A 15,000-nucleotide genomic window follows, 5' to 3' on the forward strand; every position below is an offset into this window, starting at 1 on the left:
ATTTTAGATCCCTAGCTATATGAATTTAATGAATTCCTTACACGGATATAAGGAATTACGGATATAGCGAAGTAATTTCTCTGGTCCCTGTGACTTCGTTATAACCGAGTTTTACTGAAGTAATATAAATTTTGTAATTTATAAATAATACACATAATGGAAGATATGGAGATAATGGTAAAAAGTTCTTCTAAATCAGAGAGTTGAAACAGTCAAATCCGCGACGATTGAGTAGTGTTTCCAAACAAAACCCCAAAGACAGGAACATTCTTCAATGAATCAAGAAAATAAATTGAAATTCAACATTGCTCAGAAGAGTGAAGAACGGAAAAACTTTAGAGGGATATTCATACGCCAATCAGACAGGTGTTACTGTGTTATTCGGTTGTCCAGCGGATACAGACAATTGATTGCCGCTAAATATAAAAAGTTTACTGTTGCATGTATTTTTGGATTAAAAATACTCAACTAAAGCATTAGCTCTAAATAATTATTTCAAGCCCCTGTGTAATCTTGCTTTGCTTCATAATTCCATGTGTCCATAATGTTTTGTCAGCTTGCGTTGACATGGAAGATCATTTTTTCTATAATGATCCACAAGCTCTGAAAGTCGCTCAAAGTAGGTTTTCTCTTCAAGATAAATTTTGTCTTCTTCCTAGAATGACAAATTGTTTTTTTTGTAATTAAAAGAAACAAGATGTTTTGTGAAACACTGATGCCCCCGTATGGCAATATGGCAAAGATTAAACTTTTCTCAAGTGCAAATTTTTAAATATATTGAATATAATATATTAAATAATTATATTGGTACAAAAAGTAGGGTATTCTCACTGGAAATACAATTCTGAAATATGAAAGTAGGCCAAGGTTAAAGTTTTTTTCATAAGTACGAAAATCTTCAAGGTTAAGGTAATCCAATGCAAGGTCTTGCCACAAAAAATACATACGTAAATTATGGAAGCCCTAGCCCTCGTTTAGAACTTATAGCCAAGCTTAAAAAATTTAAAAGTAGGTCAAACTCCAAGGTCAAGGTCAAATTTGCTATCAAATGAAAGGTCTTGTCACAAGGATTAAATATGTAAAGTATGAAAGCACTAGCCCTAACCCTTTAAAAGTAGTGGTCAAGGTTTGCTTTTTAAAGAAGGTCAAATGTCAAGGTCAAAGAATCAAAGTTCTTGGCATCCAATGAAGGGACTTCTCACAAGGGTTACATATATGAAGTATGAAATTACTAGCCTTTACCGTTCAAAAGTTATGGCCAAGGTTTAAGTTTTTTCTTGAGTACGGAAATCTCCAAGGTCAAGGTCATAATATCAAAATTGTTGGTATCCAATGAAAGGTCTTTTCTTCACAAGGAATACATGTACGAAGTATAAAAGTCCTGGTGTCTACTGTTCAAAAGATATGGCCAAAGTAAAAGTTTGGAATTTTTGTGTAAAAGTGGGTCAAACTCCAAGGTCAAGGTCAAAAGGTCAAATTTGGTGGTATCCAAGGAAAGGTCTTCTCACAAGGAATATACATTTGAAATATGAAAGTCATAGCTCCACTAAATCAAAAGTAATGGGCAAGGTTAAAATTTTTGCGGACAAACAGACAAACAGAGAGACAGACTGACAGACAGACGGACGGGCGCGACAAAAAATATTTACCCCGAAACTTCATTTACGGGGGCATAAATACTTCGTTTACGGGGGCATAAAAATATCGACTGTATCAGCTTTAAAGCTGACATGAATTCTTAAAAACGCAACATTTTCATCTATGTACGACTTGTTTCATACTAACTATAGCCGTATTCCGCCATATTTCTTTCAGATACATTGTCTCATTGTAACGATATATACCCCAATTCGCTCGTTACACTTGAATGATTTTTTGGTTTGGGAATCGACTTGCGCACATCTCCGATGGTAAAGCATATGAGAGCACATGCATGAGGTGATCAAGACATTTCAAAACCACAATAAACAACATAATAATCATATTTTTGAATAATTATTGATTAGAATCGAAAGAAAAAAATGAAAGTTTGGAAGAGAAATTTAGATGCACGAGTACGTATTTTTACAGTGCGCCAATTTATGCAGAATAAACTTGAAATAAAAAGCAGTAAAATCTGCAAACACATTTTGAAATTATATCATTTGAATGGAACAAAACAACCAACGTCTTTGATTTGCAGCTCCTGTGCAATTGATGCATATCGAGAAAACGCCTCGAACACTGTAAACGTACCCATACCTGGTAATAAGGTTACTGCATCGGTTCGAAGATGTGCACAAGTCAAGTGATATACACCCTGAATTCCATTTATTGAAATATGCATCACAAAAAAAGAAATAAACTCCGTAAAAGCTCAATCACCGTGTCAAACCGTTACTTTGAGGGAGTCGCGAAAAAGAACGAGGGAGTCGCTTTTTACGCCAGAGGGAGTCAATTTTCTTCGCTTGAAAAACTGCCGAAAGGTAGGTCAGGGTGTTTTGTTGTATTTAGAAATAGTTTTTGCACAAATACTACATCGCACGGAACAATACGATAACTAAGGTACATGTACATCAAAATTTTACCAGTCTTAACCATCTAGTATGCTCAAACACTTCGGATCTTTTTTCAGTATTCACAAATTTTACTTTGACGATGACAAAAAATATGCATTAATGAATATTTATGCAGTATAACCAGTTTGTAGGTGATCTAAATGTTGTATTATTTGATAATCTTTATTGTTTGACAATTTGAATTTGGAAAATGTTCGTTTAAGAAATGTACGGAGGCGATTTCTAATTTCAGTGCAAAGGTAACGGAGGGGGGAGTCGATTTCTGTTCATGATTAAGAAGGAGGGGGGCCGCAAAGTAATCGAAATAATGAATTTTGGCAATCAATGTTGTCGAAATGAGCATTTTGAATGTTGAAAATGTCATATTTTATTGTCAATATCAATCTTTGAACGTTTTATTCTGAATTTTTAGAAATGACAAAAAAGAAATCATCCTTTTAACTCCATCAACCTAAAAAAATATATCACAGTCTGAGCCAGTCTATTCGATTTCTGCACATATGTTAATGAGCACCACTCTCTACAAAGTCCTGCAAAGAGAAAGACAAATTGACATTTAATTTGTACAAAATAAATAGGCCAAAATTATTCTCTAACTCAATGTTTAAAAAACTTTTATCATTTTGTTTTAGGATACAAAATTTCTCTTTAGATGTAATACTAGTATCAAAGAAATTTAACCACACCCTTTTTGCCCACATAGATTGAAATATGAACTATCAGACCTCCTGTAAAAGATTGTGAGGTTGTGAAATTAGACATTTTGAATAAAGAATGTGCATTATTTAAATAAAAGGATTACCATCCAGGCACGTAGCATCGTTTTTGAAAGTGGGCGGGCCAACCAGAGAAAATTTTTTTTACTTACCTGAAGAAGTTGACAAGCAAAAAAAAAATTAAAAGTTGCCCAAACTCGAAAATCCTATTTCGTGGGGGAGGGGGGGAGCAATTTTTATAAAGCAAAATTACTTCACTTCCAGTTTTTTGCTACAATTCCTTGATATCATTATACTATGGTAAAAAGTGGGGGCGCCAACCATACTTTCAATGAATATTTTCTATAGTAAAGGTAATGTTGGGGAAAAAGTGGGGGGCAGCCCCACCCCCCACCCCCTCCCCTGTTGCTACGTCCCTGCCATCAATCTATTACAAATGTGTGTGATGCTGTTTCTAAAGGCAACCTTTGGTACAATGATTCAGTACAGGAGGTCCATGGGCCACATCGCTCACCTGAGCATTGTGGCTAGAAACAAACTTGAATCTATACTACCTGATATACTACCTGATATATGCTTCCATATAAATATGAGAAATTATGGCTTTGCAAAAATTTTTTAAAGAATGTTCTTATATATTTGTATGTAAAACTTTGATCGGCCATTTTGGGCCCGCCCTACCCCCGTGGGTCATGATTTGAACAAACTTGAATCTACACAACCTGAGAATGCTTCCATATTAGTATGATCAATTATGGCTTTGCTATATTCGAGATGAAGATTTTTAAAGAATTATCTTACATATTTCTATTTAGAACTTTGATCAATAAGGCGCAAAAATGTTAAAACTTTATTTGCTATGTGCCTTTATCGTATTTGAAGAGTTTCTCGGAAGCTTTTGAAAAAAGGTCTTCAGATATTTTTTTGAATTTTCATCCTGTGTTTGGATACCTATGTCAGCTGTACATAATTATATCATGATACTCGATTTCGCTGAATTGTTGTATATCAGAAAATTTGTCAACCCGTTGTCTTTTGGGAGTTCTTTTCAACGGAGAAGGTGACCCTCTTGTCAGGTTGCCCTGAAAACTCTATGAACTTTCAGCTTTTTTGATGTTGGAGATTTTGAATAACAAGGAGTTTTTAAGGGGGTGTTTAATATATCAGCTGTCCATTTCCATTTGTACGGACTACTGGTAATTTGTATTTTCCCTTTTTGTTAGGATGATGGAGCCATAAGGATGATTTCTTTTTTGTCATTTCTAAAAATTCAGAATAATTACGTTCAAAGATATTGACAATAAAATATGACATTTTCAACATTCAAAATGCTCATTTCGACAACATTGATTGCCAAAATTCATTATTTAGATTACTTTGCGACTCCCCCTTTCTTAATCATGAACAGAAATCGACTCCCCCTTCCGTTACCTTTGCACTGAAATTAGAAATCGCCTCCGTACATTCCTTAAACGATCATTTTCCAAATTCAAATTGTCAAACAATAAAGATTATCAAATAATAAAACATTTAGATCACCTAAAACCTGGTTATGCTGCATAAATATTCATTAATGCATATTTTTTGTCATCGTTAAAGTAAAATTTGTGAATACTGAAAAATGATCCGAAGTGTTTGAGCATACTAGATGGTTAAGACTGGTAAACTTCTGATGTACAAGTACCTTAGTTATCGTATTGTTCCGTGCGATATAGTATTTGTGCAAAAACTATTTCTAAATGCAACAAAACATCGTGACCTACCTTTCGGCAGTTTTTCAAGCGAAGAAAATCGACTCCCCCTGGCGTAAAAAGCGACTCCCTCGTTCTTTTTCGCGACTCCCTCAAAGTAACGGTTTGACACGGTGTCAATAGTAAACACACTGCCATAACTCCGTACAGACTAGCACGTCGTATACAAGTCCGTGCTGACCAGATTTTGGTCAGGGAAAATATCACAAGTGGAAAGAGAAGTTATTTGATATTTGCGAGGCTGAAAGGGGTGGGGGTGGGGGTATTATAACTACTGTTCATAAGCTATAATTGTGAATTGTCTATCTATATGTAGTTCTAATATACATTCTATACAAAGCCATGTATATAGTCTGCAGTTGGTTTGCGTCGCAAAATTCATTTGTCAATTATAACTGATTATTTTAGTACTAATCTCAAATCTAAACCAAGTAATTTGGTGTACGGTAATTATTTACTTCAAATCTTAAAAGCAATTAACCAGAATACAAATTTTTATGTGTACATCTATACGTTCTTTAACACACAAACACACGGAGAAAGGCCATCCCCTGTTCAGATTGACATTTAGGCATTTGATTTTTTTTTAGGCGAGGGAGGGGGGGGGGCATGCAAAAATAATTGACATGACCCTTATTTAAATATTCTTGGAAGACAGACATTTCTGCCGAATTCAATTTTGAGATTTTTTTAAAATGTGTCACTCCGACCACAAAGTATGTGCATTTTGAGGAATGTAACTGTTTTATAATTATGTTGTTATATAGAGTCTTTCGAGATTTCAGTATCCCTGCCTGATAGTCTAGCCATTTTTTTTATATAAAAATAATTTCTTTAGGAGTATTTGGGAGATAATTTTAAAAGCTAGGGTAGGGATACTTGACACTGGTTGAATACGGATAATTTTTATTTACTCTTTTGTATATTGAACTAACTCTCTCTCTCTCTCTCTCTCTCTCTCTCTCTCTCTCTCTCTCTCTCTCTCTCTCTTTCTAACCATACGTTAGGGCAATAATAGGTATAAGATCCTACACACTTTGTGCTGTACCATTTATTAAGCCTTAGAACAGATCAAGGATTTTTTTCAGGCAGGATATCGAAACTTCATAAATTGAATAATAATTTTAATTTGGACAAGAAGTTAACCCAAACGCCCAAATTGAAAGAGAAACTAGAGGTATTGTGAGCAATGAGCTCACTAAATGATACCCCGCCTCCCATATGGTTATAATGGCAAAGTCCATATTTTGCTGTTGTCGCTAAACCCAAAATACGATTCGGATCAAAAAGTAAAATAGGAGGTGCACAATGGTAATATGTAATAAACCTAAGATTCTGTGAAAGTTTCATTAAATTTCACTAAGTGGTATAAGAGGATTTGCGGATAAGAGATGGGTACCCCAAAGCGTAACAGACAGACGGACATACATAACGATTACTATATACCCTCCCACTTTTCAAGCGGCGGATATAATAAACGTAAAATATACATCACAGGAATAGGAACATTGGGAATTATTATACTTCTGTTAAAATGTTTCCTATATAAAGTTAAGAAGGTAAAATAACTATCTTTTATAGTTCATGCATAGCAAAGCTATACCCCGGGGTATAGTTTTTGCTATCCACCCTCGGAAAATTTTCATTCAATTTTTGCCTCCAATTTTGATTTCCAGCGATAGATCTATAGACTGATGATGTCATAATGACTTCAGTAGCATTGTGACGTCATCAGGATTTCAGATTATTCTTGCAGTATTATCTTACTCCAAAAATTTCAAACCTTAGAAATTATATTACACATCAGTATAATAAAACGCTTATCGACTGGTTGTGAGTGGGATAGCTCTTTTATCAAACCCTTGACAGGGACTATTCCCCTCGGGCAAGCCCTCGGGGAATAGTTCCCTGTCGCGGGTTTGATAAAATAGCTATCCCACTCACAACCAGTGGATAAGTGTATACTATCTTCTCAAACGCATTGGCGTCGGAAGCAGATCGAAAGTGGGGGGGGGGGATAAGTGCAAAGAAATTTTTTTTTTATACATTCGAAAAAATCTGACAAGCTAAAAAAAAACAACAGAATGTCCTTTTCCAAAACATGAATGGAGGGGTGGGTGGGTGAACTTCAGTAACTGCGACTTGTCTGTGGAAAGTGGGGGGGGGGGGGGGGGGGGGGGGGGGGGGGGGGGCGCCCCCCCCCCCCCCCCCCCCCCCCCCAAAAAAAAAAAAAAAAATAAAAAAAAAAAAAAAAAAAAAAAAAAAAAAAAGCCACACACCCCGGTTCCGACGCCTATGCTCAAACGTACTTGTCGAACCTGGACCTGGACAACAGACAAGAGAATTTTTAAAAAGATAATTGTATGTAGAATGATGATTTCTCACGGGGGATTTGCTCTCTCTCTCTCTATATATATATATGTTTTTTCTAATAATCATTAATTATTTATGTCTAGAAATTTAATTCACATTAAATTCTATTTTCATTATCATTGTACCACAGAATCAAACTCGCAACAAGTTGCGCGAGGTATAATGTTTTTCATCCGTCAGTCAATCCCTTATTTTTTTTGGTCAGCGCAACTTCTCATAAACCACTGCACAGAGTTTTGTCTAACTTTGCAGATTACGGAAGCGTATTAGTGCCACTTGGACACTTCACTTTTTTTTAATTTCTACACTTTAAAGTCTAAATTTTACACTTTAAAGTGTAAATTTTACACATTAATCTGTAAAATTTACACTTTAATCTGTAAATTTTACACTTTAATCTGTAAATTTTACACATTAATCTGTAAAATTTACACTTTAATCTGTAAATTTTACACTTTAAAGTGTAAATTTTACACATTAATCTGTAAAATTTACACTTTAATCTGTAAATTTTACACATTAATCTGTAAAATTTACACATTAATCTGTAAAATTTACACTTTAATCTGTAAATTTTACACTTTAATCTGTAAATTTTACACTTTAATCTGTAAATTTTACACTTTAATCTGTAAATTTTAAACATTAATCTGTAAATTTTACACATTAATCTGTAAATTTTACAGATTAATCTGTAAAATTTATAGTTTAAAGTGTAAATTTTACACATTAATCTGTAAAATTTATACTTTAAAGTGTGAATTTTACACTTTAATCTGTAAATTTTACATTTTAAAGTGTAAATTTTACACTTTAATCTGTAAAATTTACACTTTAATCTGTAAATTTTACACTTTAATCTGTAAATTTTACACATTAATCTGTATAATTTAAACTTTAATCTGTAAATTTTACACTTTAATCTGTAAATTTTACACTTTAATCTGTAAAATTTACACTTTATTTGTTTATTCACACAGTCAATTTAGCATCTTAACACATCCTCAGTAACACATTTTTAGGCCAACAGACAATGTTTCGTGTATGATAAAATTTAATCCTGATGTTTTATATTAAAATAAAATTTTTCTTTGAATATAAAGTGAAGAGCATATCAAACATACATGCACATATTCCCGATCACAGGTGCTTGCGGACCCCCCCCCCCCCAATATAGATTCCAGGGCCTGTTAGACTTTTTTCACATAAATAACATATGGATGACACAATTGTGATATAATCTGTAAATCCTATAAATTAAGAAAATTTGCTTAAACTAACATTTTATTGCTTACAAATGTGTTACTGAGGATGTGTGATGAAGCTAAATGTGAATAAACAAATAAAGTGTAAATTTTACAGATTAAAGTGTAATATTTACAGATTAATGTGTAAATTTTCCAGATTAAAGTGTAAAATTTACTGATTAAAGTTTAAATTATACAGATTAATGTGTAAAATTTACACTTTAAAGTGTAAAATTTACAGATTAAAGTGTAAAATTTACAGATTAAAGTGTAAAATTTACACTTTAAAATGTAAAATTTACAGATTTAAGTGTAAAATTTACAGATTAAAGTGTAAATTGACAGATTAAATTGTAAAATTTACCCTTTAAAGTGTAAAATTTACAGATTAAAGTGTAAATTTTACAGATTAATGTTTAAAATTTACACTTTAATGTGTAAATTTTACAGATTAAAGTGTAAAATTTACACTTTAAAGTGTAAAATTTACAGATTAATGTGTAAAATTTACAGATTAAAGTGTAAAATTTACACTTTAAAGTGTGAAATTTACAGATTAAAGTGTCGAAATTAAAAAAAAGTAAAGTGTGCAAGTGGCACTAATACGCTTCCGTAGCAGATATTTATAGGAGACAATGTGTGTTTAGATTTGCACATCACTAGGAAATTCCGAATTCTTTACTTTTTCGGGAATTTCTGCAATTTTACATTTAGATTTTGGCCATATCTTGAACATAGAGATGAGCAGTTTGTCAGCGCAATTCCTCATAAACCGCTGCACACAATTTCGTCAAAATTTGCAGATATTTAGGACACAATGTGTATACGAGATGTGCATATTACAAGTAAATTACGATTCCTTTATTTTTTTCTGGGAATTTCAGCACTTCGACTTTTGGGGGAGCGTGGGGTATGTGAACTTGCTCACTTTTTCTTTCATTGTGCATAAAATTTAAAATAACTTTTAATCAAATTATATTAGGGCTAATAAAGCCAAGAGAGTGTTAATATGCATGTTTTATTACACCCCCACCTCCTATCACAGGAAAATATCTTCAAAAAGTTAATGATTCGTAATAATGATGCCTTATTATAAATTTAATGAAGCTAAACCATGTAATCATAAATATTATTTACAACATTTACAGACAAGAGTAATGTTTATTTTTGAAAAAAAAAAATTACTTGCATTTTTTTTTCAATCAACCCCACTGAGCTTTCAACTTTTGATATTTTCCCTGACCAAATAAAATGATCGGCATGGGCCACGTGTGTCCAAGCATCTTTTACTGTTGAGTTAGCAATGGATTACATGACTTCTGAGATGCATTTTTCAATAAAAGTAAAATAGGATAATTCTTTCGACACGTGCACATCCCTGTAACGATAGCAGTATTCAGGTAAATGTTTTATTACTGCGTTTGACGCGTTTTCTCGACCTGCATGGATTTTTGCTGTACATGAATGTATTCTGTGTTAGTGTATTTTCTATATTGCAGCAAAATGCATTCAAAAATAATTTAATTCTCGGTATACTTCTATTTTTTTTTTTTTTTTGTTGAATTCTCACTTTTCAAACGTGTATTTGGTCAGTTTATGGACTTCTACAAATAATGTATTAAGTCGTACAAAGATGAAAACTGATGCCTTTTTAAGAGTTCATGTCAGCTTTAAGTTTAAAATGGTACTTCCACTTCCAGTACACGACCACTGTGGCACAGAGGTCGTGTACTGGAACTGGAAGTACGCGAAGTATGTCTACTCCATACACTGAAATATTTTTTCTGTAAACTTTATATAAAGAAAAAAATTAAATTGGTTCTAAATTTTCCGCATTTGGTCAAATTGATATATTTTGGTAATTTTAAAGCTAAAAATTCTCATCTTTATCAGAAAATGTCAAAATTTGCGATTTGCTAGAAACAAGAATGCAACAGTATCCCCACCCCAACCAATAAAACGCACATGAACAGAAACAAATAATATGCATATTAATTACAACATGAAAATGATTGTGATTTAAAGTGACCCCATCGTCTCAAGCCACAGTCCGGAGTCCGCATATAGCTCTCTCCTACAGAATGGGAGAGGATCGTACATTTTGGTCGTGGTTTGCGACGATGAAGTGCCCCATACCTTTTTGTATATCCTGTATTGTAATTCACCAGCAGGACCTGAGACAACCAATACCTACAGGCAAAAATAGGTATTGAATAAAATAAATAAATTACTTTATAACTATTTTAAAAATCCATTCCTTAATTACCCTATTTATATTGCAATTTACGTGTATCTGTTTTTGTTTGTATGTGCTACTGCACTGACCTGTGCAACTGCTATAAGTTTCTTGGTTTCTTACACTCCTGGAATAAGCGCAAACTGTTATTTTTGTTGCTACCCAGTGTGTACATTAGTGATATAGCATACATGAAAGTCCGTCTACACAGGCACTGAACAATGACTAAGTGAATACCTTATATAATGATCCTCAGATATAACGACTGAATAGAAGAATATGGCGGACAAAATCCTTCTACGAATCGAGTCCAGCTTTACTGATCAAAGAGCAAAAGGACTTTGAACAAAACTCTTTTCAGACTTAATTTGTGTACGCCGTATTAAAAAATAAACAAATACCAGGTATCTTTGTGCACAGAAATTTAATCGCAATTGCCACTTTTAAGTCCAGTTGGTTGTCTGTCAATTACATAACTTACATTAGACTTGTTACATACTTACAAACATGACTTTATCGCCACCCGTATTAGACTTCCGAATGAGAAATGTTCCAACAGCTTCATCTTTTATTGCACTATAACAAATTTAAAGATTATCTAAATATTGATTTCAAATCTCTCTCCTCCTCCTCCTTCTCTCTCTCTCTCTCTCTCTCTCTCTCTTACCTTTTAGCCTTTGGAGAATTCCCTTCAAAGAGAGGCAAGTCAGCCACCTGAAAAATTGAGATTTCCCATAAAAAATAATATAATTCAATCACGGAATTATTAATGAAAGGATATTTACCTCAGCTTTAGGACTGAGATACGAACCCGGGCGCGATATTTCGTCTCTTTCATTTACGGGAACGGCTGGTTGGGGTCTAGCTTTATATGACTCAGACACAGACCGAGCTAGTTTACCCGGTTTAGCGGTCGGTGGCTCGGGCTTCGTGGTTGGTGGCTCCATTAGAATGTCGTCATAGTTGTCAGATGGCGAGTCGTCAGAATCATTGCTCACCGAGTCGTTAGAACTACTCTTTGGTGTCATGGGACGAGCTGGCAAACTTTTGGTTCTGTTTATTGATGGTATTGCTGAAAAGATGGTCGTTTCATGTAAGTCTAGTAAAAAGCTCTTAAGAGTATTACCGGTATATAATGTATGTATATGGTACTGAGTATTTTAGAATTATAAAGACAAATATCAAATAAACTTTACGTGGCAACCTAGAGTAGCGTTTTTTCGCGGTTTTCGGTGAGTCCTTAGGGAGGTCTTTCAGGAAGTCTTCTGGCATCTCATCTATGTAGCTGTAACGATTAGGATCAGTCCCTTTCCCAAAAATATCCACCTTCCAACCATCTTTCGTTCTAGAAGTAAAATAGCTTTCAATGAATTGTTAAAAACACACGTGCATATTGTGAACACAAAATTTCTGGGTTCTTTTTAATTCTATGACAGTCACTTACATTTCAGTTGGCAATGTCAAGTTGTTTGCAACATGTAAAGCCTTGTATATAGCGATAAGCCACTCCTGCAAAAAAAGGGAGTACCCAACATAAAAGAGACGAGTATAATTTATTTGAGAACGATCCAGATCAAAAAATGAGAAATATTTGTAAGACGTAAGTTTGCCATCACGTATTGTTTCGATTCTGGAAGCCTTGGATAAGTGGAGGTTGGTATAAAAAATTAAAAGAATGAAACGTTTGTAGACATGTTACTACATGAAACTTTTTTTTTCAATCTTAACGACAGAGGAACGATATCAATCTGAAATGCAAACATGAACCAGAAATCTCTCACGAGACTGTAGCTCTACTGGGTGTGTGTGTAATCATATTAAAGAAAGTGAAACAAGCAAATTCAAAGAATTGTGGTCCCCCGCTTTCGGTTCTTTGTGGGTGAGATGTTTATTTTTATGACATACCGGTATTGTGTCTAATATGAACACCCTATCATATGTCATTTATTTAGAAATCATCATTGAAGTTCATTTTTTAAAAATAATCGTGAAGGTCAAGGTCAAGGGGTAAGAAATCATAACATGCTCAGAATCATCTTGTCACAGGTAATGCACATGTCATATATGAAAGCCCTATCTCTTCTCAATATAAGAAATAAGATGTGTTTATGAAACACTGATGACCCCGAACGGCAATATACATGTAACGAAGTTAAAATTTTCTAAATGCAAATTAAATATATTATTACCCAAAGTAGGGTTTTTCTCACAACAAATACAATTGTGAACTACAATATCTCCAGAACCACCTGTTCAAAAGCTATAGTCGAGGATAAATATTTGAAAAGTATTATCGTTTTACTAACAGCGTGACAGTTTGCTTGATAGGGCGTGCTAAAATTTTGTTTGCTGGTTATCATTTTACTCATCGATTGGATGTTTGATTTCAATGGAATCAACAATACTTTGCATATGAAACACAGAACACAGCAATACCACTGACAATACTGACCAATCGCTTGAATAAACAACAATAACACGTGAACGGACAAAGCAAGTTTTACTTCCTATAATGATGATATTGATAGAGCAACGTACATATATAGTACAACAGAAGCAGAATAGCCTTACTAGTTCATTCTTTAAATTTTCTTATACGTATTTAAAAACCCATCAGTATTATCAGGCTATTGTTGTATTCCGAGTTTCATATGCAAATTAGTATTGATTTCATTGATTTCATTGATCCAATCGATGAGCAAAATGATAACCAGCACACAAAATTTTAGCACGCCCCATCAAGCAAACTGTCATGCTGTTTGTAAAATGATAATAGGTCAAACTCCAAGGTGAAATGGTCTGAGTTGTTGGTTTCTTAAGAAAGGTCTTGTCACAAGTAATACATATGTGAAGGATGAAAACCCTAACCCTTACCGTTCAAATGTTATGTCAAGGTTTAAGTTTTTCATAAGTAAGTAAATCTCAGGTCAAGGTCAAGAGGTCAAAATTGTTGGTATCCAATGAAAGGTCTTGCCACAAAGAATACATATGTGAAATATGAAAGTCCTAGTATCTACCGTTTAAAAGTTGTGACCAAGGTTAAAGTTTTTAAAAAATAGTTCAAACTCCAAGATCAAGGTCAAAGGGTAAAAGTTCTTGGTGTCCAATGAAGGGTCTTCTCACAAGAATTACACATGTGAAGTACAAAAGCCCTAGCCCTTACCGTTCAAAAGTTATGGTCAATGTTAAAGTTTTTACATAAGTACATAAATCTCCAAGGTCAAAAGATTAAAATTGTTGGTATCCAATGAAAGGTGTTGTCACAAAGAATATATATGTGAAATATGAAAGTCCTAGTACCTGCCATTCAAAAGCTATGGCCAAAGTAAAAGTTTGGAATTTTTGTGTAAAAGTCAAACTCCAAGGGCAAAAGGTCAAATTTGGTGGTACCCAAGAAAGGTCTTGTCACAAGGAACACACATGTGAAATCATAAAGAAAGTCATAGCTCCACTAAATTAAAAGTTATGGGCAAGGTTAAAGTTTTGTGAGGACAGACTGAGGACAGTCGGAGAGGCGAATGCGAAAGCGGGGGACAAAAAAGCAGCATTTGGTTTTAAACTTGTAGGTATGGAAACATTAATAAATAAATATTATGATTATACGCTATTCAATCTGGCAGAATAAGTAAATAAATGTTGATTATGGTAATATGTATACATAATAATATATAAATGGATTAAAAAATGACTGAAGTTTGACTGGCCTGTCGCGTTTGGTTGTCGGAGGCAGAAAAGCAGTGCTCCTTCAGTAGTTCCTCATGGCCGGACCTAGGGATAACCTTAAAACAATTCTCCATATCTGCTCTGGTAAAGCATTCTAATCTAAATAGATTATTATAATGAATTGCCGCGAGTTTTTTTCACAATTTTGTTTTAATTGTTTTTAATTTAAAGTTTAGTATACTTTTTTGCTGAGCTTCTTCGGAAACATTACTCGGATTAAAGATTTTCATTTTTAATTTTTTGCAAAAAGACTAATATTTAATATGAATGGAATTCTTTGCTATGGTTATTAATATTCTACATTTTATACACGATATCAATTTACTAAATGGGTAACGTTATAATACCTACCGACAATAGTTCTCTAAAGAGAACGCAGTTTTTGATTGTGTAGAT

The 15,000-nt window shown here is 33.7% G+C and overlaps 2 protein-coding genes across 2 annotated transcripts in view; both read right to left on the minus strand.

The window, feature by feature from the left end:
- Positions 1-13: 13 nt before the first annotated feature.
- Positions 14-12,569, minus strand: LOC134281103 (uncharacterized). The gene is made up of 7 exons (XM_062763568.1): positions 12,326-12,569; positions 12,078-12,226; positions 11,667-11,953; positions 11,549-11,595; positions 11,385-11,457; positions 10,782-10,835; positions 14-655 (listed from the first exon to the last, which is right to left on the minus strand). The coding sequence occupies exons 2-7, from the start codon at positions 12,151-12,153 to the stop codon at positions 524-526; spliced, it is 669 nt and encodes a 222-aa protein (XP_062619552.1). The 5' UTR covers positions 12,154-12,226; positions 12,326-12,569; the 3' UTR covers positions 14-523.
- A 1,974-nt stretch (positions 12,570-14,543) lies between these two features.
- LOC134281102 (uncharacterized) overlaps positions 14,544-15,000 on the minus strand; it is a 4,394-nt gene continuing 3,937 nt past the window's right edge. Inside the window, exons 3-4 of the mRNA XM_062763567.1 lie at positions 14,956-15,000; positions 14,544-14,703 (exon numbers count right to left, since the gene is read on the minus strand). The exon at positions 14,956-15,000 is cut by the window's right edge and continues 58 nt beyond it. Of these exons, the coding sequence (XP_062619551.1) occupies positions 14,559-14,703; positions 14,956-15,000 (190 nt within the window). The 3' untranslated portion in view covers positions 14,544-14,558. The remainder of the gene's footprint in view (positions 14,704-14,955) is intronic.

Source organism: Saccostrea cucullata, unplaced genomic scaffold (assembly GCF_032062105.1).
Source record: "Saccostrea cucullata isolate Sc308-1 unplaced genomic scaffold, CSIRO_AGI_Scuc_v1 ctg5478, whole genome shotgun sequence".
Classification (NCBI taxonomy): domain Eukaryota; kingdom Metazoa; phylum Mollusca; class Bivalvia; order Ostreida; family Ostreidae; genus Saccostrea; species Saccostrea cuccullata.